At 48.1% G+C, this 26,594-nt stretch overlaps 12 protein-coding genes across 12 annotated transcripts, besides 2 other annotated features; 6 read left to right on the plus strand and 6 right to left on the minus strand.

Annotated features, from left to right (window-relative positions):
- Nucleotides 1-381: 381 nt before the first annotated feature.
- On the minus strand, nucleotides 382-954 carry RTS3 (Rts3p; the record flags this gene model as incomplete). Its single annotated transcript, XM_076686501.1, has 2 exons — nucleotides 382-440; nucleotides 495-954. 2 exons carry the CDS (start codon nucleotides 952-954, stop codon nucleotides 382-384), a joined length of 519 nt encoding a protein of 172 aa, XP_076539216.1.
- A 2,322-nt stretch (nucleotides 955-3,276) lies between these two features.
- On the plus strand, nucleotides 3,277-4,242 carry TRVA0_039S00276 (uncharacterized protein; the record flags this gene model as incomplete). The annotated part of the gene is made up of 1 exon (XM_076686502.1): nucleotides 3,277-4,242. The coding sequence occupies one exon, from the start codon at nucleotides 3,277-3,279 to the stop codon at nucleotides 4,240-4,242; it is 966 nt and encodes a 321-aa protein (XP_076539217.1).
- Nucleotides 4,243-4,405: 163 nt separating this feature from the next.
- Nucleotides 4,406-6,358, minus strand: ASE1 (Ase1p; the record flags this gene model as incomplete). The annotated part of the gene is made up of 1 exon (XM_076686503.1): nucleotides 4,406-6,358. One exon carries the CDS (start codon nucleotides 6,356-6,358, stop codon nucleotides 4,406-4,408), a length of 1,953 nt encoding a protein of 650 aa, XP_076539218.1.
- Nucleotides 6,359-7,318: 960 nt separating this feature from the next.
- Nucleotides 7,319-8,829: a mobile genetic element.
- Nucleotides 7,319-8,829, minus strand: an mRNA.
- Nucleotides 8,830-9,068: 239 nt separating this feature from the next.
- On the plus strand, nucleotides 9,069-9,908 carry ABZ2 (aminodeoxychorismate lyase ABZ2; the record flags this gene model as incomplete). Its single annotated transcript, XM_076686504.1, has 1 exon — nucleotides 9,069-9,908. One exon carries the CDS (start codon nucleotides 9,069-9,071, stop codon nucleotides 9,906-9,908), a length of 840 nt encoding a protein of 279 aa, XP_076539219.1.
- A 745-nt stretch (nucleotides 9,909-10,653) lies between these two features.
- Nucleotides 10,654-11,109, plus strand: TRVA0_039S00364 (Whi5 domain-containing protein; the record flags this gene model as incomplete). The annotated part of the gene is made up of 1 exon (XM_076686505.1): nucleotides 10,654-11,109. One exon carries the CDS (start codon nucleotides 10,654-10,656, stop codon nucleotides 11,107-11,109), a length of 456 nt encoding a protein of 151 aa, XP_076539220.1.
- A 476-nt stretch (nucleotides 11,110-11,585) lies between these two features.
- Nucleotides 11,586-12,488, minus strand: SER2 (phosphoserine phosphatase; the record flags this gene model as incomplete). Its single annotated transcript, XM_076686506.1, has 1 exon — nucleotides 11,586-12,488. The coding sequence occupies one exon, from the start codon at nucleotides 12,486-12,488 to the stop codon at nucleotides 11,586-11,588; it is 903 nt and encodes a 300-aa protein (XP_076539221.1).
- Nucleotides 12,489-13,062: 574 nt separating this feature from the next.
- TRVA0_039S00408 (uncharacterized protein) lies at nucleotides 13,063-14,628 on the plus strand (the record flags this gene model as incomplete). Its single annotated transcript, XM_076686507.1, has 1 exon — nucleotides 13,063-14,628. The coding sequence occupies one exon, from the start codon at nucleotides 13,063-13,065 to the stop codon at nucleotides 14,626-14,628; it is 1,566 nt and encodes a 521-aa protein (XP_076539222.1).
- Nucleotides 14,629-15,186: 558 nt separating this feature from the next.
- On the plus strand, nucleotides 15,187-17,709 carry SSL2 (TFIIH/NER complex ATPase/helicase subunit SSL2; the record flags this gene model as incomplete). Its single annotated transcript, XM_076686508.1, has 1 exon — nucleotides 15,187-17,709. One exon carries the CDS (start codon nucleotides 15,187-15,189, stop codon nucleotides 17,707-17,709), a length of 2,523 nt encoding a protein of 840 aa, XP_076539223.1.
- Nucleotides 17,710-18,268: 559 nt separating this feature from the next.
- Nucleotides 18,269-19,180, minus strand: TRVA0_039S00452 (uncharacterized protein; the record flags this gene model as incomplete). Its single annotated transcript, XM_076686509.1, has 2 exons — nucleotides 18,269-19,116; nucleotides 19,168-19,180. The coding sequence occupies 2 exons, from the start codon at nucleotides 19,178-19,180 to the stop codon at nucleotides 18,269-18,271; spliced, it is 861 nt and encodes a 286-aa protein (XP_076539224.1).
- Nucleotides 19,181-20,315: 1,135 nt separating this feature from the next.
- On the minus strand, nucleotides 20,316-21,290 carry SRP40 (Srp40p; the record flags this gene model as incomplete). Its single annotated transcript, XM_076686510.1, has 1 exon — nucleotides 20,316-21,290. The coding sequence occupies one exon, from the start codon at nucleotides 21,288-21,290 to the stop codon at nucleotides 20,316-20,318; it is 975 nt and encodes a 324-aa protein (XP_076539225.1).
- Nucleotides 21,291-22,356: 1,066 nt separating this feature from the next.
- Nucleotides 22,357-24,333, minus strand: NDC80 (kinetochore-associated Ndc80 complex subunit NDC80; the record flags this gene model as incomplete). Its single annotated transcript, XM_076686511.1, has 1 exon — nucleotides 22,357-24,333. One exon carries the CDS (start codon nucleotides 24,331-24,333, stop codon nucleotides 22,357-22,359), a length of 1,977 nt encoding a protein of 658 aa, XP_076539226.1.
- A 1,275-nt stretch (nucleotides 24,334-25,608) lies between these two features.
- On the plus strand, nucleotides 25,609-26,430 carry PAN6 (pantoate--beta-alanine ligase PAN6; the record flags this gene model as incomplete). The annotated part of the gene is made up of 1 exon (XM_076686512.1): nucleotides 25,609-26,430. The coding sequence occupies one exon, from the start codon at nucleotides 25,609-25,611 to the stop codon at nucleotides 26,428-26,430; it is 822 nt and encodes a 273-aa protein (XP_076539227.1).
- Nucleotides 26,431-26,594: the final 164 nt, after the last annotated feature.

The raw sequence follows: 26,594 nt of genomic DNA on the forward strand, positions 1-26,594 counted from the left end.
GTAGCGGAGCTCCAAGGGGGGTTTGGGGGGACTGGCCCCCCCATGGACACTCTATAGCTTCAATTGACTTGGGGGCCAGCTCCCAAACCCCCGTAGCTCCGCTTCGCGGAGGTCATCCTACAAGCTGTATTGAATCACACAAGAGAATTGGCAATTATGACAGTTAGTTCATTGCTCCTATAGAGAGTACGAGGTAGTTCGAGTAACAAATAGTGAACCACGAGGTGAAGCAATAGTGAGTAGGAAAAAACCAATAATAGCATTCATAATAAATGATAGTAACAAGTTATAAAAGGATAGATCCTTATAGTTAGAGTATGCGAGATGCTCGAGGCAATTCCCTCAATAAAACTGAGAAGCCAACAATATATAGATATTCATTTAGGTGCTTTTTCCAACGGCTCCTTCGAGTCGCTTAATTTCTGCGTCTTTCTCCGCGACTAAATAACATGTTAGTAAACCAAAGCGTATCAACCAAAAAATACAATACATACCCTTGACATTCAAATCGGCTAGCTTCTTTTTGAGCAATTCATTCTCCTTTCTCAGCGAAACAAGAAGACTCGAATCGTCCACCGCAGGAGCGCCTGCGACCGCCCCGAAACTGGGTCTGGAAGACCGGTACGCACCCGGGCGAGACGCCAGCTCCTCAGCATCAGAAATTGAGTACACAGAGCGAATTGAGGCGTGCCGAGACACAGACGAAGAGGAAGAAGTCGACTGCGACCTGCTCCGGCTGCGTTCGGACCGCAGATTGCTGATTTCTCGCTGCAGCTTGTTGACCATGGCCTCCTGCTCCTTCTCCATCGTATCGTAGATTTCAGCATTGTTCATGGGCGCCGGGAACTTGGTGGGCTCAGCCGAAGGCCCTCGCATCGGGGCCTTGAACGGGTTCCGTCCAGAGGCGGAAGAGCTCGACCGTCGCCCTCTGGACTCTACGCTTGCAATGGTCATTCCTGTCAGAGAAGAGTTCCTGCTGTGATTACTCGGTCGCCGCTCAGAAATGCTCAGTGCCTCAATATGGACGGTGGAAGGCGAAGGCGACGAAGTATCTCTTGGAGACTTTGGAATCGGCGACTTCGGGAGCGCGGGTCTCGCGGATTCGCTGGAAAGCCTCTTGGACGAGTCACTACTGCCGTGGGCAGACGGCGATGGGCGGTTGCCTGACATTATTTATTTGGGATGGACAGGAGGAGACTTGGGGATATACACACGCTCTCTATCCAGGGGTAAGACACAAAAGGGAACTGGACTGATCCTAACTGGTGAACACTATCGACTTTGCGGCTAATCGGCGATTGGCCATGCAAGCAGGTTTCGTGTATACCGTGGGTGGATCACCTACTGGGGGCTACGAGGTGTGGGCTTCAGCTACTAACTAGGGCGCTATCTAAGAGTTCCTCACCGGCTAGAGTAAAGCAATTGGCCACCACGCAGTTTTCAAGACGCTACACCAAAAGATTCTTCTTTGATGAATGAGATGCTTGTAAATGAAGGGACCCCTGGCGGAATGCGATGGAAATGTTCATATGCTGATGGGATGGTGGGCCTACCCCATAGTGAAACTTTCGGGCGCGCCACGATCCTTATCGGCTGAGCCACCCCGGGCCATACCACCAAACCAAGCAAGGGGGTACCTATGTAAATGTTAGATACGATGTATTACACGATGTAGTTAGAACTTGACGCGATCATCGTCCCAGGGGGGGCATATGTCCCTTAGGTGTACATTCACAATAGACTGTACCAGGAACCAAGGATCAGCGACTTAATGAAGGTTCCGTTGAAAGCCCGAAGTGAATTGAATAAATACTTTGTACAAGTTTAATCAGGTTTGCTCTGGGAATTATGAGCGACATGGTTTGGTTAAACACAATATACCTGTATTGTGCTCTTGAACAATTGTTAGATCAAATGTATTACAGAATTGTTGGAAATCGACTCTTCATCTCTTGTCCTTGAAAGCATGTACCGTTGTGGCAGAGACTTACTAGGATTGTTACAAATCTTGTTACGTTGTTGCACGCTCATAACTCTTGTGTTACAACTATTTGGGAGGATTTGTTACGCTGTAACAAGCTGTCACCTGGCACAGTTCTCGCCGGCTTGTCCCGGAAGAACATTAAATTGTCAGCACTCCGTTTCCGAGTGACCCGAGCACCCGAGCACCCGGGTTTGCGTTCCGATTGAATGCCTATATTACCTATCGTATACACATGCTCTGTTCAGTATTGGCTAGGGGATCATGAAATTTGGCACTATCCGCCAGATTTACAAGTTTTTAGTTAACATATTAATTCAATTCGCTACAGTATAACTATAGTGCTTAGCATGCTAGATCAAATGTATACCGTTGGAATTCGAAGCGAAGCATCGCTCCAGCGTTCCCAGGAATTTTATAGATGACTACCCTTAACCAAAAAAGGACCAAGGATCAATGTACAAGGCTAAGGTAAGAGACTCTCCGAAGTTGAGTTCTGGAGCGAATTGAATAAATGTATCTACAAAACTCTAACAGCGAGAGGTACCATGGCTCTAATGCGAAAGTTTCCTAAGTGACGACAGTAGCAAGTTTAAAGTTGTGATTAGCTTTCTCGGAATAGCTCATACCCCGCTACTTCAATATCCAATAAGCAATGAATTGAGTCTGCGAGGTTGACAATAGGCTTATTAAGATGTACAAAGTTGGAAGCCTACTGGTGACCATCACTTAAAGGCCACCTTTCAAACAAAGAAATAATTAACTGACCTTCTTCCTAGCAGCTGAAGTATATCCCTCAGTCTTCTAGCGTGATATTAAATGAATCAAGGGGTAGACTTTTTGGACTGGCTTCCGGCTGAGCTCTACGAGCCAATTCTCAATTACCTTGACTTTCATGACGTGCGGGAACTGAGGCTAGTGTCAAGACAATATTATCGCTTGTGCCAGAGGCGCCTCTGGGGAAGGGTAGCCATAGCAACATCTTCTCTCATGTGTACCTTAGAAAAAATAATGCTGGACTATTCCAATCCTGCCAAGCCGAGAGATGATTCCGGCATATACCAGTTAATAACCTATCAGGCATTCAAGAAGCTTGCATCGAACCAACAATTTCGAACAGCAGTTAGAGAAAACACTGTGGAACTGGCAGTGTCTTGTGATGGCAGAAAATCAGAAGGAGATGATAAGCATTTACGGTATATGAAACTATTTCTGAGCTTTTTAAGCAAGTTCGCAAGGTCAGGGTGTGCTATAATCCAGGTCCTCGAGATGAGAGATTCCTAGCGTTCCAAAGTATGTTGGATGGACTGAAGCCTATTGCAGAATTTTCTCTAGCACTCAATTGCCACTTTTACAAAGGATTGCTCGACATTGACGGCATGAACATTAAGGACTTGTTGATATTCAATAACTGGCATAGTAGTGAAGAAAAGTTCCTATTGCCACTATGGAAGTCAAAAGACAAGAGTATAATTGACTGGTCCGATCTGGCTCCCTTATGCAAGAATCTGGTCACATTGACTGTAATTACTACCAAGGACATCTTTCGATCGCGTTGGATACCGGAAACCATCAAATATCTTCAGCTCATTAATCGTTTTGGAAAAGGCTACGCAAGAGGAAAATTAATAGTGCCATCTGGGGTAAACTATCTTCATATTTTAGACAGGTTCGAATTTCGTAAGAGGAGGGTACTTGTTACTTCTACGGCTTCTATTATTGTCTGCGTGGACTTATCAAGAGCCAGACAGCTTGAGAGGATCTGGTATGAGGGATGCGATGGTTCGAACCAGCTAATTCGGACCCTTCTTCAAGTTAAGGATACGTTGGAATGGCTATCTATTGAGTGTGAAGAAGTTACAGACCTTAGTACATATGAATTCCGAGTACTAGCCAGGCAGGGTCTACGGCTAAAGCGCTTGAAGCTAACTATGGGGTCTTTTGGCAAAAAGCTGTCCGATTACCAAGACTTCTTGACTGATTTTCCAGAGTTGAGGCTTTTGGAGATTAAATTTAATGAGTTGTACGACCATTTCTACTTACTTGCCGAGGATTGCAAGATCAACTTCATAAAGGGCCTGACTGCTTCATTCCTCCACGGGAGTCCGAAATTGTCGCATATCCAGGTGCAGTCGAGCGATGATATAAACTGGATAGATAGCTCGCTGCCGTGTGTCACGCGTGATGGGAGTCAAGGTGTGATCTATGATGTGGATGTTTGTGAAGCTAGGATACGTTTAGGATTTGAGCGAGTTGAATAAATTTATATGTATTAGGGCGAACTTAAGGTCTGGAATGAATTGAGCAAACCTATCTGCGGCAAGGAGAAATTGAGATCTGGCTAAATTGAATAAATATATATCCGTTAGGGAGCAGTTAGAGTGAATTGAATAAATATATCTACGTCGGGGAATAAAAAGTACATTAAAAGACATCCTTATTCCAGTCGAACTTAGAGTTGCAGACCTTGGAGGAGGCAAGCTTCTGCAGCTCCTCCTTGCGCCATCGTAGGTAGTCCGCGTCCAGCTCGTCCTCGCTGCTCGTAGAGTCGTCGTAGGTCTCCCAGTTCTCAGAAGACGTGGACCCGCTACTACTGAGAGTCTTTTGCGGGACTGATGGCTTACTGACGGCTGGAGGACACGGCGTATCATGCGGAGCGGGGTTGCGTATAACTGGACGTAGAGTGGGCAGATTGGCAAGGCGCGGAGTTGCGGTTTTCTTGGCTGTAGCAATGGGCCTGGAATTGGTTGTCGTGGGGTGGAGGGGTCTCCTCGACAGCTTCGGAGGCGATGCTGAGCGGGTCTTTGCTGGTGAGATCGAGCGCGCTTTCACCATTGGCTTTTGCGATGACAGGGTATTGTTTAGCGTAGACGGGGCCGTGCGCTTTGCAGGAGACATCGACCGAGCTGCAATGGAAAGGGTGGCCGAATTAGTGAGCCCAGGGCCATTTGTCCGCCCACGACCCCTGGTGGCTGACATGAGATTAATCTTCTCGTACTGGGGTTGGATGGTCTCCAGCAAGTACTGTCCACGGATATAAAACTTGCCATTGGAATCCTCCCATGATTTAAGCGCATTGTACAGATCGGTAACAACCTTGGGCTGCCTCTTAGCAATTCGCTTTCTCATTTGTTCTTCGCGTAGGAGGCGGGTTGGGTCACGGCGTGCTGATCCCTTGGACATAAGTCGCGACGAATCGTGCATCGAGGCTTCCAGCGCCTCTTGGTCTTGCTGCAGGGTATAGTAGTCATTAATCAAGGTTAGTATTGGTTTCCGGTCTTCAATGAGCTTCGTTAGTCGCCCAATCTCAGCCTCGTGTGCGTCAAGGCTGGCATCCGTGTACACGTCTGTCCAGGCCGGCGAGAATTCGTAGGTCTGTTCCTCGGAGTAGTAGAGTTTTTCCCACAGAGCCTGCAACTGCACCCGGGCATCCTCAATAAATAGGTGAATATTTTGTCGTTTCTTTTCATTGAGCCTGGCTAGCTCAGCTTCGCAGTTGCGCAGGACTGTCGGAGCAAGCCCGCGGTTGCTCTGTTCGAACTGCTGCGTATACTCTTCACTCTCGCCAAGTTTCGTCCACAGAACGCGCAGTTGCTGTTGATATGCTCTCAGTTTATTCTTTCTTGTTCTTTTCTCGTTTTCGAGTCCCTCGCCCAGCCGTCTGAGGGCTTCAATGTCCGCCTTTCGCGTCCCCAGTTGCTCTGGGTTGGACTTATAATGCGCCAGAATTTTGCTATCAATTTCAGCCTGAGGCGTCCCCAGTTCCGCCCATAGTCCAACAATTCGTGCCGAGTATTCAGCGACAATGGTTACTCTCTGCTCGATCTCCTGCTTCCACCGGTCGAGTTCCCGTTCCAATTCAACAATCCGGGAATTGGACAGATTTAGGGCCTCCATATTGTCGCCGTTTATTGGAAGCAATTCAGCGGGGACAGACATGTCGTCTGCTCTCTCGGCCAACTGCTTGAACTGTTCAAGGACTTTGTTGATCCTCATAAGACGGCTGGAATAAACTGCTTCGGCTTCTTCGTAACACTTCTGAAGCCCCACTGAGAGACTCCTAAACGGCGGCTTGACCTCTGAATAAATAAGTCCTGGATGCGACAGGACGGCTGCAGGCTCGACGTCGTTGAGGGCAGAGAGGATGGACTGTATGTTCTGCTGGAGCTCGACGCATTTCTGGTACATCTCGTCACGCTCCGTCCGCACGTTCTCAACATGACCCTCGAGGGCTGCGGCAATAACTCCATAGAGCTTCCTCTCTCGGTCCTCTCGCTCTTCGTCGCTGATTCCCAGTTCGTCGAGCAACAGTTGGAGCTGGTCGGTTATGGAGCTTAACTGGGAGCGTATATACGACTCCCGCCGGAAGTTCCCCATTGTTCAGTAGCAATTATCAAAATGCCAATTATTCGGTTAAATAAAAAATTCCCTTTCCCCGGCTTTATTAGCTATATTTCGTGATTTTTGGGGTGCTTTTGAGGAGGTGGAGGTGCGGGTGTTGATAAATTTAAACGTTGTGAGACACAAGCTAAAATGTAAACAAACATTTGTCGCGTCACGCATACGCGTCGACAACGCCTGCTTACGACCTGTCATCCTTGTTCTTTCTTCATTTATTATATGTATCAATTTAGCCAAAAGCAGTAGATGCGTTTAGGTGCGTTTAGGTGCTTCATGTGTTGCGTAGTGTATGCTGAGTTGGTACGTGCGAATAATGATGCTACTGGGTGTTGTTTACAATGGGAAAGTCTGCCATGAACTCGCGCTATATAATAATGTATCTTAAGAGGTGTTATAGGTGTTATTATGTTCAATAATCGTAGGAACCATCAACCTCTCATGTATAATTATCTCAGATGTCTAAGGACCTGATGCATAATGTTGCACCTCCATAATGTGCGTTCGGGAAGCGGTACTACTGTTATCGCATATTGTAATATGATATATCACATGTTCCTGTTTTTAGAATAATACTAGGAAAAATGCTTGCCAATGTGAAGTGAATAGAGTTCAGAATCAGTCGCAGATGGAAGTTTGCAGTATTACCAGCCTTGTCGTGATTGAATACCGTAAGGAGAGTTTGTTATGCTGTAGCAACATTATGGGGACTGGCCAGGCTCACAACCCTAGCGCGCTACGCGGAAGTATTGATACCCTAGCACCCGACATCGATAGGGTTTTCTTAAATTTGAGGGTACAAGCCAATGAGGAGTAAACTTATAAATACCATGAAATGTGCTCTAATTTGCTTATATGGATGGTGATTTTTTAATGAGATTGCCTTATGTATAGAGTCTATAGGCGACAGATTTAGTACATATTGTAGTTTCGAATTTCCTATTGACGCAAACTCGCCCGTTGCAACAACGCAATTTCATGTCCTTCTTGTATCAGGCCTCTTACCAGCTCTTTATTCCCTCTCGTTTGCTCTTGAAACAAGCGTATGATTTTGATAGCTTCAATCGCTTCATTGTACGAGATGAGGTGGATTTCTTGAGGTGATTCGTCGGTATCTGACCCACTTGACTCCCCTGGAATGAAATCTGCCATAATCTGATCGTCAAGATCATCGACGTTATCTTCCACGATCTCCTCCTCTGGATTAAGAAAGTTGCTAAGCTCCATCGCTTCTCGAATGTAATTTTTAACTTTCAACCGGCGAATTCCTTCTGAGATCTCTGCCAAAATGGCCAAACTTGACTCTCCTTCTGTGGCCTCATCGAAGAGTCCTTTGCGAAAACAGTTCTCAATAGTAGTTGGTGCGACATCAAGTATCCATGTGGAGATGGACCATCTTATCGCGTGGAGAATATTCATCCTAGAAACAGGGTCATTTCCAGCTTCATGTTCAGCCAAGAGGAAAGCAATCCAGCGGTTTCTCCAATGCGACTTCCATAATGTAATGATCCCTTGATCCAACGGCTGAAAACAATGGGTCGAACTTGCCGGCAGGCAGACAACTAGAATATTGTTAAGTTCTCGCTTAGTTCGATCAATTGATCTCACTGCAAGCTCATGCACCAAAAAGTTATCCATGAGAAGGATAATTTTACGATCGCCCAGTCGATTATCAAACCAATGTAGCCACTCTTCGAAGATGCCACTCGTCATCCGAGCCTTTTTGTTGCTTCGGTACACAACATCAAGATTATTGATATTAACCTTAGCAGCGCTAAAAGCTCGTGGTTTCTTGGCACGTCCAATAACCCACAGTGGAACTTTGTCAGAGCCATCCATGTTACAACAAAAATGAACCGTCATCCGTGCCTTATCTTGCTCTCTTAGATCTGGAACAAGCTTATAAAACAGGCTTGATTCACCGCAGTTATATATATTCGAGGCTCATATTGCTTGAGAAGTGTGCGGATGCTCCTCATATCTTCTTCAGCCCGTTCAGCCCGATCACCAATGCTTCCAGCCGTTATTCCATATCGCTTTTGGAAGCCTTGGATCCATCCATTACTGAAAACTGGCAGTCTTTTCCCTTCGTTCTGCGGAAAATGCTTCCAATACTGTTGTGCTTTTTCTCTCAGGATATCACTAGTAAGTGGTACCCGATTTTCTGCACGACGAACCCACTTACATAAAGCTTCCTCAACTTCTGGCCATTGCCGCGGTTTTATCCGTTTAGCTTTCGGATCAAGCTCCACACCGCTGTGAGCTCGCTTCGGGTCAAATTTCAGTATCCGAGAAACTGAGGAAGGTGCTATGGTCCGCCCATAAGTAGACGCAAACCAGACTTGGATTTCAGCAGCACTACAGTTTGGATGTTGCTTCTTGTACTCTTGCACGGCGTATTTTTGCTCGAGCGTGATCGCTTCACGTCGAACCACTTTGTTGTCGCTCATGCGTATATTAGCAACTTAGTATGGTAGGCCCCTTCAATGAAATGAGGAAATTCCTTGCATTTTTACAATATGTGGAATTTAATGACTGGTACAGTACGTTCTGGAACATACGCCCAACAGAACGCAGTTTTGCGAATAGTTGATACTGGTAAATGGAGATCCTCATTTCAAGCATATAAAAAAAGGGGTAGATAAATGGCTAACGACAGGTGATTTTTCAAGAATCCCGTAGACAATCAATGGGGAAAAGCAGTGGCGAGAAAAAGTTTGGCGGGTTCGAAACCCCAGAAGCCAAAGAATTGTTCGACCACCTCAAGGAAGCATACGACGACAAATCAGAGTTCTTCGTGCTGAGCACGATTCGCTACGATCCTCCTCCTGGGGCAGCCGTAGACCTCCTGCGTACCGAGGCGATCCCCGAGTCAAGCTTCTTCCTGCTCCAGAGCCACTGGGAGCGGCTCAATTATGAAGTGGACTTCTTTGGCTGGGACGTCACGGTCCCTTATGACCACTTATTGAGTGAACTGCGCGAAACCATAAAGCATGTAGACCGGACCAAGTCTTACAAGTTGCGGGTTTTGGTGTCAGCGCAGCAGGAGATGAAAATTGAGGCTTCCGAGGTGGACCACCGCGAAGACCTGTTTTCCGGGATCCGCGGCGACCTAGCAGTCCCCCCGCCGAAAAACGAGTTCTACCGCGTTTTCGTGGACACGGAGTTTATTGCGGTGGGGCCGTTTACGTCGTTCAAGACCACCAAGCGGGACCACTACTCGGCGGCTCGGAACCGGTCGCTGCGCCCCGAGAAGCAGGCGTTGGATGGGCGACCGCAGGAGGTGCTACTATACAATTCGCGCAATGAGATCACCGAGGGGACTATCACCAATGTGGCATTTCTGCGCAATGGCCTGTGGATCACCCCTCCGCTGACCACAGGGTGCCTGTGCGGCGTCGTCCGGGACCACCTGCTCTCTACCGGAACGATCCAGGAAGGGGTCATTATGAAGGAGAGTGTCCAACCGGGCGACCCTGTGCTTGTATTCAATGGCATTATTGGCGTATGCCGAGGCGAAATTTATTAGTCTTCCGCTATTCCACTAAAGCAGTTTCGTCAATGCGACATTGCGACATTTTGTGCCAGCAGTGCGACATTTTGGTCACTCAATGCGACAAATAAGACCCATGGCACGACATTAGTGCGACATGTAAGACTTAATGTCGGGACAAGGGGGAGGACATGGGTCCCGGCCCGACACCAGTGACGCGTCCGCGTCGCGCGCCTTGCAGGTGTCGCTAATGCACGCCCCAAATTGAGCGTTTACGGCGCACCTCCCAACGGGGCATATGTCCCGCGACCGCGTGAACTGTCTCACTACTGCACCGGACGAGGCAAAACTTTTTTAATTTAGACGGCTGGTAAGCGTGATAGACCATAGGTCCGGGTGCGCTATTCCCCTCGCATTGGAGCAGGTACGACACATCCCAGCTGCTTTTTTTGTTTCCTGACATCCACTACCCAATTTGTAGCTTTTCGGAAAAGGCGCGTACCCAGGTGAGTGGTTTTTGAAGTCTGTCTGACAAGGCGCTCCATAGATATTAAAAGCGAGCGGTATAGACTATTTACTGGCGAGAGAGTCCCCCAGAATCCTTGTTGAACGACCTAATACAAACTCTATTGGTTATTTGGAGTGTGTATTCTACCTACTTGACGGACTTACTGGCTAGGTTATCAGTGTAACTCTTTTGCTTTGAGAAGTGGCGATTACGCAGGTCTTTTTTTTTTTTCATCCGTCGCCAACCGACACAATTTTTGCTGTTACCTTGATTATGAAAGATCCAGCGTTCCCTACGGGGCCACTTAAGAGCAGTAGTACTAGTAATCCTCCTTCACCGGAGAAGATTGCGCAGATTACGAACTGCCTCAAGACGAGGCTCTCGTTTGCGCTTATGAAGATCCAGAACGGGTGGACCGACCAAACTTTGGAGGAAATCGAGTCGCATGAGTCTGGGAAATCGGCTTCGTTTGGCCACCAGAGCATGCTGAGGGGCCCGGCTAAGATCACTAAAGGATACCACCGTAGAACGAACTCGGACTCACGTATGCTAGTGCCTCGCACTCCGGTAGCTAGAGGGTCTCCGCTAAGGGTGAGCACTCATCCCAGCTCGCCCAAGGTTTATGGTTCTATGACGCCGGAGCAGCAGAGCGAGGTGGACGCGGCAACCTCGCTAATGTTTCTGTCGAGCCCACAGACCCAGCATCCACAAGTCTTTTCCCAGCTGTGACATTCTACCTTTTCCATTCTTTGATTGAAAGGTCTTTTTTTACTCAGATATCTGTTCTGTTTTCTTTGATTGACCCCATTTCTCGGCTGTGACATTTGATCTTTTGATTGAAAGGTCTTTTTCTCAGATGTCTATTCTATTTCTCTGATTGAAGGGTCTTCTATCAGCTGAGAGATTTTAATTCTTGTTTTGAAGAGTCTTTCTGAGCTGTGATATTTTTTGATTGAAAGATCTTTTATCAGTTGAGAGATTTTATTTCTTGTTTTGAAGAGTCTTTCTGAGCTGTGATTTTCTTTGATTGAAAGATCTTGATGTTTCTATTTCTAATTGTGGAGGACAATTGTTTCTCATGGGTTTATGACTTGTATATTTATTTCTATCCTCTATATATCGTTAGTGTACTAATCGGACATTTTTAATACTCAGATCGAAGGAAGAGTCGTTGAATAGGCATGAAGAGGAATTAGAGCATTACGTTAGCTGAGCAGTTCCCGCTGCTCCTCGGAGGTGTAGCCAAAGATATAGAGGATATCCTGCAGAGAACCCGTGTTGATCTTTGACGGAGCCTTCTGCTGCACAATTGGCTTCGCGTTGAAAGCCACTCCGTAGCCTGCGATGCCCATCATCTCCAAATCATTGGACCCGTCGCCTACAGCAACAGTATTTGCCAGCGGAACTCCCTCCTTCTCGGCAATTTCTCGCAGAAGCTGGGCCTTAACCGTACTGTTGACAACCCTCCCTTGAGTCACGCCAGTAAGCTTTCCGTCCTTGGCTTCAAGCTGATTGGCAAACGCATAATCGAGTCCCAGCTGGTCCTTGACCCACCGTGCCAGAGGAATAAACCCACCACTCAAAACCGCCAACTTAGCTCCGTCCTTCTTCAAAGCCTGGCACACTTCCTTGGCGCCCGGAGTGAAGGTAATGTCCTTTTTTAGCGACTCGAATACCGTGTCGTCAATGCCCTTGAGCAACGCAACTCGCTGCTTCAGCGACTCAACAAAATCAATCTCGCCATTCATAGCAGCCTCTGTGATTGCAGCAACTTCCGGCTCGATATTGTTGTATGCCGCAATCATATCGATGACTTCCTGCTGGATGAGCGTCGAGTCCATGTCGAAAACGACGAGCTTTTTTGGTCGCCGGTTGGCAACTGGCTGGATAACGACATCCACTCCATGAGCAGATTCGACTGGAGCAAATGCTAGCTTGATCTCGCTAATGGGCTGGATCAGTTCGACGACCTCGATATCCGTGACTCGCTGAGCGTCCAGCGGCTTGGTGCCAACTACGCGGCCGTATCCGGCGAGGATCTTGGTGACTTCATCAACCACGCTTCCATCATGGCCATGCTTGGAGATGACCGTCACCACGTGTGTCATTTTTGGGCTTCTTCTATTGAGAAAACTGCGAAAAATCGTCTTCGAGCCGGAGATCAGGTCCTCTCAAGCCGGTACCGGTGACTCAATGTCGCACAAATTGCGAAAAATTAAGTGTAGTCAAGTTGACTCTGCTAACATTGCGCCGCAACACTTGATATGTTGTATTCTCAGGGGTACCACCATATTTTGCTGAACTTCATATTGTTGGTTGTATTTGTTCAGCTAATTGCTTAATAGGATGTATGATAGTGATTAGTGGTTGCCAATTGGTAGATAGCAGCAGAATATTCACGGTCCCCAAAATCTCGGCGAAGCCGAGCTACAGGGGGTTTGGGGACAGCGTCCCCCATGAAGTCACAGAATAGAACTACATTTAGATCCTGAAATACCAACTAACTGCTCCATACAAATCTTTCATGGATCGAATTCAATATGTAACATAAAATGAAATAATACTGTGCGGCGTTTAAGTTCTGCTGAATTACGTAATGCGAGCCTGTTGGGGGGAGCGCGAAGTGATAGGAAGACCAAACGCAGAGAGAGAGAGAGAGAGACAGCCTGAGCGGTTATAACGATGCTGTTGACAGAACAAGAGATAAACTCGTTGCGGCCGTGGATAACACAGCGGCTCGAGAACATAACCGATGCCGATACGACGGTGTTGACCGACTATGTGGCCGTGCTGATTTCCAATGACATGCCCATTGAAGATATGGAGGCAACGTGCAAAGATCAGCTGAGAGAGTTTCTGCACGAAGGAACGGACTCGTTTGTGTCTGATCTCATGCAGGTCATCCGGCCGCAGCCAGAAAATGGCCAGGCGCATTTCAGGAGCAACTTCCGCAATGGACGCCCTCCGTTGGACGAATCAATGGATCAGCAGCGTCCGTCGCGGCCCCCACCACAGGTCCAGAGCCAGCTCGGAGGGCCCTGGGGCGGCTCTGGATTTGGCCAAGGCAACATGGCCTACCCTCCGGCCGGCTCAATGCCTCCTCCTCCACCTCAGTGGTTTGGAGGACCGCAGATGATGTTTCCCGGAGGGCCCATGCCTCCTCCACTACCTGGGTATGGTGTCATGGGTGGCGGTAATCAACAGCAACAACAACATCAACATCAGCAACAAATGATGAAACGACAGAAAAAGCTGAAACAGAAACAGAACCGGCAGAAGGGTGGGGCCAAAGCGCCTTTTGACCCGACTAATACTAAGCTCGTGGTGGACCGGCTACCTAAAGATAAGCTTGATGAGACATCGATTAGGGATTACTTTTCCAAATTTGGAGAGATCAAATCGGTTGAGATTAAGCCCAAGGGTTCAGCGGAATTGGAATTTGAGACCCACGAGCAGGCCCACCAGGCATGGAGTAGTCCGGATCCCATCTTTGGAAACCGGTTTGTCAAGCTCAATTGGAAGCGAAAAGATTTCCCTCACAAATACCAACCTCATCATGGTGGGGGTCATAAGGAGCCCGAGTTTGATCTTGAGGCTTTTACGGCGGCCCAGGAAGAGCGCCAGAGGCAGTTTGAAGAGCGTAAACTCAAGCAGCTGGAGAGCGAGAAACAAAAACGGGAATTGCTAGCAAAGAAGGCGGAGATTCTCAAAAAGAAGCAGGAGCAGCAGGAACTATTACTGTCAATGGCAAAACAATCGGGCAACCAAGCCGAGCTTGAAGAGAAGACGTCTAGTACTGAAATGCTTAAGCAACAGCTGGAGGCGTTAAAGGCGGAGGCCGAGAGCCTGGGGATTGATGAGTCGCAGCATTCGTACAGCACACCACCAGCAGCGTTTAGAGGACGTGGAGGATTTAGGGGTCGCGGTAGAGGGTATCCTGCTAGAGGCGGATTTGGATATGGGTTCCGTGGCGGTAGAGGCGGAGGACCTGCTGGCTTTGCGGGAAGGTCGCTAGACCTGCGACCCAAGTCCGTAACAGTGCATCCAGTGCCTTCGGATAGGGAGGAGCTGCTTCGGGGGTCGCTGTTGCCACAGTCGGATCATGTTGAGGATATCCGCAAGAATAATAAGATGGAGAATGCGTATACCATTACGTTCAAGGACCGGTCTTCGGCTGAGAAGTTCTTTTACGCGAAGCAGCCGGAGATTGGCGAAGTTGAAAAAGCGTGGGAGCGAGATGTACAGTAGTACAATTAATTTATCTATTTCCTCCGCGAAGCAGAGCTACGGAGGGGCTGACCCCCGGGATCATTATTCTCCAAATTCCCCGAAGGAGCCGTTATTTGACAAAACAAGCCTGGTATTCTCACTGGGGGGCCAGCCCCCCAGACCCCCCGTAGCTCCGCTTCGCGGAGGGGCTTGTAGAGATGGTGCAACGGGAGGTTCTGCGAGTCTAGGAAACTCTGACCAAGCTTATGTTGAACCCAGTAGAATGTAAACATTGTTGAGTGTTCCGGGAAACCCGTTGGCGATACGGTTAGCAATTGACATACTCTCAGGGAATTATATGGCAATTTTATTACGATATTAACGATTACAAATATAATAGATTCTCCGCGAAGCGGAGCTACGGGGGGTACGGGGGGCTGGCCCCCCGAGATCATTATTCTCCAATTTCCCTTAAAAAAATGGCAGTGTCGCCGGTTGGAAGATGGTGATGGAAAGTTACCCGGAAGATCCCAAAGCCGGGCGCTGATAAAGCAATCGACCCTCCGCAAGCTAGCCCTGGTATCGCCACTTATCCGAATGTTACGGACTCGAGGTGCATCGAAGCGAAGCTACGCCGAGTCAGGGTTCAACGACTATGACGATTCGTCGTCTGATGGCAACACTTCGTACGAAGAGAGCGATGGAGGCGGCGGGGAAGAGAACCTGGAAGAGAACCTGCCTCCGATCCCTAAAGTGACGCTCAAGATCAACAACGACGCATGCCACGAGCCCCGGAAGCCAGCGACAGGAGCCGTAAAAGTCGTGGGGAACTCTACTGAAGTCGTGGACTACACTCCTGACGAGGTATCGCGCATGTTCGGCAAGGCTGACTTCTCGTATCTCAAGCTCAAGCCGGATCACGCAACGCGACCGCTGTGGATCAACCCTGAAGACGGGCGTATCATCCTGGAGAGCTTCTCGCCACTTGCTGAGCAAGCCCAGGACTTCCTGGTGACCATTGCGGAGCCAGTGAGCCGCCCGTCGCACATTCATGAGTACCGTATTACGACTTACTCGCTCTATGCGGCGGTATCAGTTGGTCTCGAGACGAATGATATCATTTCTGTTCTCAATCGACTGTCCAAAGTACCTGTGCCCAAGAGTATCATTTCGTTCATCCACGGGTGTACCGTTTCCTATGGTAAGGTAAAGCTTGTGCTTAAGCATAATCGGTATTTTGTAGAGTCTTCGCATGCGGAGACACTTCAGATGCTTCTGAGGGACCCTGAGATTGGCCAGCTGCGAATTGAAGCGTCGGAAACGACGACTAAAGATGGGTTGGTTACTGAAAGAGCACCTACCGCCGGGGGTCTAGTGATTCCTGGCACCCAGAAGCCCAAACAGAATGCCCCAGGGGCGGCTGGTGTAGCCGATGGACCAGAAAAAAAGAACGAGACAGCAGAAGAGCTGTTTTCGACAATCGTAGGACTGGATAAGGACGATGATGATGACGATGTGGACGCTGTTCACTCGTTTGAAATCGCATCCAAATCGGTCGAACAAGCTAAAAAACGGTGCCAGGACATCGATTACCCAGTTTTGGAAGAGTATGACTTCCGAAACGACCAGCGTAACCCCGATCTTGACATTGATCTGAAGCCGTCCACTCAAATTAGACCGTACCAGGAAAAGAGTCTGTCCAAGATCTTTGGTAACGGCCGAGCGCGGTCGGGTATCATTGTGCTGCCTTGTGGTGCGGGTAAGACTCTGGTCGGAATCACGGCAGCATGCACTATTCGTAAATCAGTCATTGTCCTGTGCACTTCAGCTGTGTCTGTCATGCAATGGCGAGCTGAATTCCTCAAGTGGAGTACAATCCAGCCCGAGAACGTTGCTGTGTTCACGTCGGACAACAAAGAGAAGTTCTCTGGTGAGGCTGGTCTTGTTGTTTCGACGTATTCCATGGTGGCAAACACGCAGAACCGGTCGCACGACTCGCAGAAGATGATGGACTTCCTTACGTCACGAGAATGGGGTTTCATCATCCTCGATGAGGTCCACGTCGTGCCAGCGGCCATGTTCCGACGGTGTGTCACGACTATCGCGGCCCACGCCAAGCTTGGTCTGACTGCGACCCTTGTGCGAGAGGACGACAAGATTGATGATCTTAACTTCCTTATTGGACCCAAAATGTACGAAGCAAACTGGATGGACCTGGCTAATAAGGGACACATCGCCAAGGTCCAGTGCGCAGAAGTGTGGTGCCCAATGACCTCGGAGTTCTACCACGAGTATTTGAGGGCTAACGCACGGAAGCGTATGCTATTATACATTATGAACCCGACCAAGTTTCAGGCGTGTCAGTTCTTGATTGAGTACCATGAGCGACGAGGAGATAAGATCATTGTCTTTTCGGACAACGTCTACGCGCTCGAAGCGTATGCTAAGAAGCTTGGAAAGCCGTTTATCCACGGTGGCACTCCACAGCAGGAGCGTATGACTATTCTCAAGAATTTCCAGTACAATGACAAAGTCAATTCAATGTTTTTGTCCAAGGTCGGAGACACCAGTATCGACTTGCCCGAAGCCACCTGCCTTATTCAGATTTCGTCCCACTACGGTTCTCGAAGACAAGAGGCCCAGCGGCTTGGGCGTATCTTGCGGGCCAAGAGACGAAATGATGAAGGGTTCAATGCATTTTTCTACTCGCTAGTGTCTAAGGATACTCAGGAGATGTACTACTCTACCAAGCGGCAGGCTTTTTTGGTTGACCAGGGCTACGCATTCAAGGTCATTACCCATTTGCATGGCATGAGCGAGCTGCCCAACCTTGCCTATACTTCACTGAGTGAGCGCCGGGAGCTACTTCAGGAGGTGTTGTTGCAGAATGAGGATGCTGCTAGCCTCGAGGCTGGCGATGATGCGGATAACTCGGTGGGACGAGGGTCAAGGATCATTAAACGGGGAGCCAAAGCCCGCCGGACTACTGGTTCGCTGGCCTCGCTGGCGGGCGGCGAGGATATGGCATATATTGAGCAGAACAAGTCGAGGAATAAGGAGCTCAAGAACAACAAGGGGTCCTTCATTCAGAAGTTGTATACCAAGAAAAAGAAGCGATAATCATCCTTCATTTAGACCCTCGAAAAAAAAAGGAGCATTAATCATTTTGTGGGCTTCAGAAGCTCTATTCTAAGAATTATTTTGGGCTGTATGTACCGGTATTTATATAAGATTTCATTTTGATATGTACTTCGACAGGTTACGGGGATTTCAGTAATCTCCAATACACACCTCCTGAATGCTCCCCAAACCTGGGGCTCTGCCCCAGACCCCGTAGTTAGGGGGCTCTGCCCCCTAAAACCCCCCCCCCCCCCATGTCCAGGAATCAATTGAAAGAAGGGGGGTTTGGGGGGGAACCCCCCAACTACGGGGTCTGGGGCAGAGCCCCAGGTGGAATCAGGCACACCCCCATGATCCGCGGAAATGATCTCCAGAGTTTGCCTCGGCGAAGCCGAGCTACGGGGGTTTGGGGGCTGGCCCCCAAGTAGTGCAATTGGGGGGTTCAATAAAGAAGAACTTGACCAATGATTCTTTCATAAATATGTACTACCTCGTATATAAAACACTATATAAAGAATGCTATAACAATAAATTATGGTACCAGTTTAACCAAAAAAAGTTAATGCGTGGCAGTTTGAAGCCGGAACTGCTGCTCGTCGTCCGAGTTGTATATCAAATGCTGGTAGTCATCCGAATACCCATCCGTCACCGAAGGCGTCGAAATCTCCGAATACGAGTCGTCTACCGATGACGTTGATCTAAACCAGTTGCGATTTCTATGGCTCACCGCAGGAGACAGTACCGCCGTATCAAACGACGGAGCAGGCTCAGAGACCTCATCTTCACTGAATTCGCTCGGGCCTCTGGGCGCCCCACTGTAGTGGTACAGCTCAACATCGCTAGTGCTACTGTTTGGGTTCTCTTCATGCTGCTGATTCAGCTCTACGCCTCGTCTCCTTAAATCACCCTCATGTGGTGGGATATCCCGGGCTGTCGAGGTCTGGTAGGACGAAGGATTGACCGAATAGAACGTTTCTGCCTCCGAAGAGCTTCCATGGCGTCCATTCGGGACAAAGGTCGACCCTGAGTACTGTCCGGTTGTAGACGGAGAATAGTGGTTCGAAGCATAACTGCTTGACCCAGAATGATAAGTCTGCGTGTTTCCATGACTTTCATTTCCCTCTCCATAGTCATACAGTGAGTAAACCTCGTCTTCTGGCAGGCTCTTGAGCGTATCCACCGACCGGGAGTCAGAAGCGTCCTCGTATATTGGATTCGAGTGGCTTGCCACCTGACGACGGCGTTCTCTGTCTCTAGCTCTTTTCCGCAGCTTCCATTCAAGTCTCTTCTGCTGTAGCAGGTCAAACAGCTCGTCTCTGTGGTTGTAGAGCTCCTTGAGCTCCTCTCGATTGGCATAGATTGCGGCTCCGAGACCGATGGTCGCTCCGGCGAGCAATATAAATGGCACTGAACGGTTAGTACTACGTATTTCCACCAAATCAAATGGGAAAAACCTACAATTTATGGGCATTTCGTTGCGTATATTCCTATCCCCGTCGTCTTTAAGGGTATCAAGTGAGCAGTGAGTCCAAATGACGACAAGAGGCTGAGGCAAAAAGCGGAGAGCCGTTATCAGAGACACACATCGCCGCACGCCCTTGGCACAGCCTTGCGTTTTTCTGTACGACGGCCATCGGCGGCATTTTGTTAGTCGTTTTGCTTAGTTTTATGTTACGCGGTTATTGGGGGTGGTTCTGTAGTGCTTAATGGGATTTTGGATACAGGAAGATAAAAGTTAGTGTTGTAAAAGTATTGGTATTTGAACCGGTAGATAGGACTGCAGTATGATTGTAGTAGAATGGTACCATAGTATGATTACCACAGTAGTCAAATAGTCGGATTAGTATGAGTATGAATGGTATATTGGAATGATTAATGTGATTAGTATGATTAGTATTAGTCTGATTAGTATTACAGTATGATTAGTATTAGTATGATTTATATGGTACAGTATGATTTATATGATTTGTATGCTACCTGCTACCAGTAGTATGGTTAGTATGATTACTACGATTACTGTGTATGATTACTATGAATACTGCTGTAGAATGACTACTGTGGTAGTATGATAGCAGTAATAGTATGATTACAATGACAGTATGATTACAATGATATGTAGTATGGTTACTGAGGTAGTATGATTACAATGATAGTATGATTACAATGATAGTATGATTACAATGATAGCATGATTAACCGTTACAATGATAGTATGGTCACAATGATAGTATGGTTACAATGATAGTATGGTCACAATGATAGTATGGTTACAATGATAGTATGGTCACAATGATAGTATGGTTACAATGATAGTATGGTCACAATGATAGTATGGCTACAATGATAGTATGGTTACAACGATAGTATGGCTACAATGATAGTATATGGTTACTGTGGTAGTATGATTACAATGATGGTATGATTACCGGTACAATGATAGTATATGGTTACTGTGGTAGTATGATTACTATGATAGTACTGTAGCATAATTACACTAGTACCTTGAATCGTAGTCGTAAATTCGTTGTAGATACCAAATAGGTAGTAGGAGTAGTAGTATTACTGGGAGAAATCTATAGGTTAGTAAAGGGAAGATGTGAATTTTTTTAGTCCTCGAACTTGTAGCTGCCAGAGGCAAAGGTGATAGAACCGCCCCGGTAGCTTCCCTTCTTCATCTTGTTCTTGTTCTTGGTAAAGTCCTTGCCTCGCACCTTCATCAGCTTGTCGTTCGCAGCCTCGCCCCAAGTGCCGGCAGCACCCTTATAGGTGTTGTCCTGGAGAGTAGCATCGTCGAACGCGACCTTGGATCGGTCAATTCGCGAGAAGTACTGTCGGCCGTTCCCTGGAGCAGGCGAAGAGGTAGAAGAGTGGGAAACCGGAGTAACAGACTTGGTCTTCTTGTTAGGTTCGTCGTCAGCTGGCTCGTCGTCGCTTCGAGCACGCTTGTTGGACTTCTTTTCAGGAGAGGAGTTGGCATGGGACTCGGATGAAGAGGATCCAGCAGCCTCGGTCTCGGACTCGGAATCAGAAGAATCAGAGTCGGAATCAGAATCAGAGCTCGAGCTATCAGAGCTAGAACTGCTATCAGAGTCGGAATCGGAATCAGAGCTCGAGCTGCTGCTATCGGAGTCGCTATCGGAGTCGGACGAAGAAGAGCTGGAATCAGAGTCAGATGAGTCCGAAGACGAATCGGAATCAGAAGAATCAGAAGAGGACGAGTCCTCCTCCTTCTTGTTAGACTCTTCTTTAGCATCAGCCTTCTTCTCAGGCTCATCCTCCGAGTCACTGTCGCTATCGCTGCTATCACTGTCGCTGCTGCTATCGCTATCGCTGTCGCTGTCACTGCTGCTGCTGCTGCTGCTGTCGCTATCGTCTTTCTTTTCCCCAGAGAACTCCTTCATAGTCCGGTTGTTCTTCCACAACCAGAAAATTGCGTCCAATGGGAACTGAGCCTCCTCCTCAAGCTCTAGCTTGGACTCCTTCTTCAGTGCCTTGACCGTCTTGGAGAAGCCCAAACTCTCCAAGTATGAGGCCACAACCGGCAAAACCTCCTCCTTAGGAACCTTGCTTGGAACACTCATATTTTTTTCCAATAATAATCCTTTTATCACCCGTAGATCACCAGGAAATCGATGTCTGATCCGTAGATTATTGGCAGGGGAAAAAAATTTCAAAATCTGAAATTTTCCAGATCAGTAAGACGCAGATCGTGATTTGATATACAGTTGCATGCTGTAATGTACGCTTGAGCCGCACAACATGAGGCTCTTATTTATCTATTTACTTTAACACCGAACAGCAAGATTGCTATTTGAGGCAGCAAATTATTGTTTAAACATGGTTCCCGAGGAGCCTGGTGGTTTGCTACCTATTGTTACATTGATAACTGTGGCATTATTTGACTCTCATCTAGCGGCAGATAATACCATCCACCATATCTACGACAAGTCCAACACGCTCCAATTGGTCCTGAAACGGTCGCCCAATTTTTCGGTTGACTGCTCAATAGATATCAAGTACTATTCCGAGCCGGGGCCCCTCCACTTCACTTGTCGCAGCGATCCGTTCACATATTACGATCAATGGTACCTTGATGTTGTCGAACCGGATAACGGACATGTCCATATAGCCACTATGGAGAAATCGCCCTCCCAGTTCCTTATTCAATTTCACGATATCTTCTACGTTTGCACACATTCCTGTAAGATCCTGTCCAGGGAATCTCTTCCAAAAGGGATTGCAACTACTAATTGCAGTGGGTGTTGTACCGATGAGTATGCGTTGGAAGAGCTTGTTTGGAGTGAGCATCTACACAAACGCAATCAAAATATAGCAGGCAGCTACTCAGACTACATCATCGAGGGTGCCTGTATCCACGTTTACTATCGGAGAGTTCTCCAGCAGCGATCCCCTCTGAAGCGGCTATCAAACTTCCGCATCCCCAACTAGCGACACAATATTGCGCGAGACAGATTGTACCTATGAGTAATCATAATTAAATGGCTACCAATCCTCCGCGAAGCGGAGCTACGGGGGTCTGGGGGCTGGCCCCCAGGATAACCCAGAGACCCAAGGATAGATTATGAGTAGTCATTGATAATCGTACAATCATTAAATACTGATACAAAAAATAAATATACAAGGTTATTACTCGTCTCGTTCATGCTCGTCGAGGACAAAAAGTTCGTAGTCGATGAGGGCGGATTGGATGTGCACCTTGAAGTCGATGATCGCCGAGATCATGGATTCTAGTTCGGCGTTCATTTTGGTCCGTGCTTCGTCAATGGAGTGGCGCAGCTGCTGCAGTTCAATCTTGACGCTCTGGCTTCGGCTGCTTATCTGGAAAAGGCCCTGCTCGGAGTTGTTACGTGTAATCGTGATCTGCCGTTCTAAGCGCTCAATTTCGGCGTTGGAAGCGCTGGCATCCGACTGAATGTTGTCATAAAGCTCTGCGTAGCTCATTTTCTCCGTGTTGAGCTGAGCCTGTTTAGTGTCTCTTGTCTCGCTTTTTTCGTTGACAGCCTCGTGGATTTGATCAAGCAGCTCAGTGAGCCTCAGCGTCTCGTCTTGGGCGTTTATCATACGGCTGTGGATCGTTTGGCGATGTTGCTGTAGGGCTGGCCGCAGAGTACCGCGGATATCTTTGTGCTTGACTAGCGCCTCGGGTCTCTGGCCCAGATTTTCATCGGCGAGGGGGTTATCCAGGGATACGCTAAAGTCTATTCCCTCAATGGCTGTCAGTCCCACCCGATACAATGCGCTATTATAGGCATGTAGAGATTTTTCCAGCCCGTCCAGAGCCCTCTGAGCGTTGTGTTCCTTTTCACGGACAATCCTTTGGACTTCCTCCAGCCGCGTATTAACATACTCAATGGCCTGTCCCAGCTTATCTCTCTCGCTATTCATGCGATCAATATCTGCTGGAGACAGCCCCTGGCTGCTAATCTGCTGCTGAATCGATTCTTTCTCAGCATTAACCTGCTGAAGCTCGCGGTCGGCACTGTCTACTTCGGCCTTTAGCCGGTCCAAAACACTAGTCCACTTCTGTTTACGGGTCTCCATAGAGTCAATGTACGCCTTAAATTTGACCAGATCGCTCTCCAGAGCCTCCCTCTTCTTGACCAGGTTATTAAGCTTCGAGGTCTCCTTGGCCAACTCCTTGGCTCTCTCTCTCAATTTCGCATTCTCCTCCTCCAGCCCTTTAATTTGCTCTTCCATATCCGCTGTGTACTCGACAAAGTCCTGCTCCATTTCAGCCTTATACTCCGAATAGTCATCCTCGCTAGCCAAAAACGCCCGGTACGATTTCGATACGTACCGCATGAATATGCGGTCTAGAACTACGTCTTCAGGCTCCTGGCGAAGGTTCTCCTCACGATTATCGTACGCTTCCAAGGCCTCATTAAGCTGAACAAGCCAGTATAGCAGCCCCAGGAACGTGGGCCACACGTTATTGCCTCCCACCGCGGTAATTGCAGACTTATTAATCGAATCCACATACGGATAGTGAATTGATCGCATCAAATTGTAAACTTCAACATCCATACTCCGCGTAAACCGGTACCCCGGGTCCAGCTTTCGGTACAGGAACTGAAAAATAAGAACAAAATCCTTCTGCGTCGGCATCTTCAGCGTCTTCATGGAGAACTGGTGTTTAGTCGCGATTTCGAACCCGTTCTCCGTCAAATACTGGAAGATATGCTGCGATATTGACGCCAGGTACTCCCGATCCCTCAACGGTCGCGGATCGCGTGTCGACGCAGTTCCTACGCTTGTACTATACATCCCCGGAGTGGATAAGCCCACTCCAAACGACGAGGGCCGCGACGAGCCCCTCAGGCTCGAACCGATAGGTGGAGGAGGCGGAGGGGCTCCCTTACGGCCCCCGTTGGGTCCTCCCATCATCATCCCTGGGATGACACTCCGTCGTATGCTACTGCGCGAGCTACCTTCGCCTCGCGACGGATACGGATACCCTCCGCCTCCGCTGGAGCTCAGACTAGGGGTCCGGCTCGGGGCCACTGCCAGCGACTGCCGCGGGGCACTGAACGAGTTTGGGGCCAGAGATGGTCGCATGGACGGCTTCCGCAGCGCCGAGGCGGACTGGGGTATCGACGACGACATGCCAATTAACTCAGATCAGAGAAAAATTTAATATTAACTTGATGATAATTAAGATGAATGTGCTACGCGGGTGTCGCGTCCAATGCTGTTTTGGCGGTGTTTACGTTGGCCGACGTGTCGCCATGGTAACACCAGTTGGGAGTTGTCGTGCGGCGCACATGCGGCGCAAGCCGCACGATTACCACTTGAGCGTGGATATTCGAGGGCCAGCCCTCGAGCTCCCGTAGTTGGGGGCTCTGCCCCCAAACCCCCTGTCAAGATAACCCAGATCGCCGCAGAGCGGAGCCCAGTCCCCCCAATTACAATGGGTAGAGGTATTCGAGCCCAGTCTCGAGCTCCCGCGGCTCCGCTTCGAGGAGGAATTATAATATTTGAAATTGCGTTTGGTACCCTTTTCTCACATAGGAAGAAGCATAATCCAGGAGATATTGGTTTGATTGAATTACCTACCATGACAGGACTTCGGTTGATACGGAGACATTGCAAGGTGATATGTTCTATTCTTTCTCAATGGCTCTTCTTATAGACTGTGTAATTTTGTGCTTCTCTGCTTGTTCCTCTATTTGCTTATTTCAGGTTGCGAAGGAATCTCACTAAGAGGAGAAAAAGCAAGAGATGGAATGGGAAGATGAGCTGCTAGCTGCAACTGAGATGCTTCCTTCTACCGGTAGGGTAAATTGAGCATAGATTCTGACAATAAGAAAAGAAATTGATCTCACTGACTTTTCTCTCTTGAACTAATCTTTTCTAATTCCCTCTATCGATACAATAACAGACAGCGTACTCTCAACTTTTCTTACTCTACCATCTATCGTAATCCGAAACGTCGAAGGCTCTCAGCGCAAGGTCAACCATTGCCATTTAAAACCATTCCCTTCATTGATCAAACGCTTTAAAATACAAAAAATGTATTTACAAACTAATATCAATTATATACAAAGATTTAATTGATCTCGAAATATTCGTTAAATTCGATAATATACCGTACAATATGTAGCGTATCCGTCCCAACGGTAGACCGTTTTAGTTAACCTTCCCAATTAGGAAGGCAATCAAATTTTCATGCAGACCGATGAGATGGTCTTGAATAAATTGTGATTTCACACATTGCGTCTACATCTAACATACATAATCGAGATCCGGGGAAATAATAATATGGCATCAATAACAAGACAACTGTCCAAAGTCCCTCAGGTTTTTCGAACTGTCAAGGAAATAAGGCAGTGGAGACTCAATGAACTCAAGAATGACCGCTCCGTGGGGCTTGTGCCTACCATGGGCGCCTTGCATCAAGGTCATCTCAACCTCGTCTCGGCCTCGCTTAAAGAGAATGATTCGACAATTGTTTCCGTCTTTGTCAACCCCTCGCAATTCGCACCTGGCGAGGATTTGGACCAATATCCGCGGACTTGGGAGAAAGATATGGACGGTCTCATGGCAGTGTCTGACGAACAGTCCAATATCGCAGTCTTTGCTCCGACCGTGAGTGAAATGTACCCATCCGGCATTTCCTTGCAAAAGACCGAGCAGCGAGGAGCCTTCGTGGAAGTTCTTGGCCTCTCTGAGCAGTTGGAAGGGTCAATTCGACCACACTTCTTCCGCGGGGTAGCTACAGTAGTGACCAAGTTGCTCAATGCCACTACTCCAGACAAAGCATACTTTGGTCAGAAGGACGTTCAGCAGACTGTCGTTGTCAAACGACTGGTCAAGGATTTACTTATGCCCTCTGAGATTGTTGTTATTCCCACAGCCCGAGAAGCCAACGGTCTGGCAATGAGCTCGCGAAACGAATACCTCAGTGAGGAGAGCAGAAAACGGGCCAACATTCTTTTCAATGCATTGTCGGCTGGCGAATCTGTATTTAAGAATAGCTCTGCTGACACGGTTTCGAGAAAAGACATTCTCGATACAATTCACGAAGTGCTTGCTTCTTCTGACTACCCAGTTGAGGTTGAGTATATTGCTCTATCTGATAAGGAAGACCTGCGAGAGCTTGATGAAGTTGCCAAGGGCTCTGGGGCCATCATCAGTGGAGCAGTTCGGCTCCCGAACAAGCTTGGTCACAAAACTAGAATCATAGACAACCTCATTTTGTAATAATTCTGCAGAGCCACTATTGAGCATTATGCCTTTCTCTCTCTACTCCCCGTAAAGCACTGTGATAACTGCAATAATACGATGGAAGTCCCAGCATGAACACTCCACTGCTTCAATTAACTTGGGGGCCAGCCCCCAAACCCCCGTAGCTCCGCTTCGCGGAC

This window comes from Trichomonascus vanleenenianus (genome assembly GCF_965637985.1).
Source record: "Trichomonascus vanleenenianus strain CLIB 3782 genome assembly, contig: TRVA0_039S, whole genome shotgun sequence".
In the NCBI taxonomy this organism is placed as follows: domain Eukaryota; kingdom Fungi; phylum Ascomycota; class Dipodascomycetes; order Dipodascales; family Trichomonascaceae; genus Blastobotrys; species Blastobotrys vanleenenianus.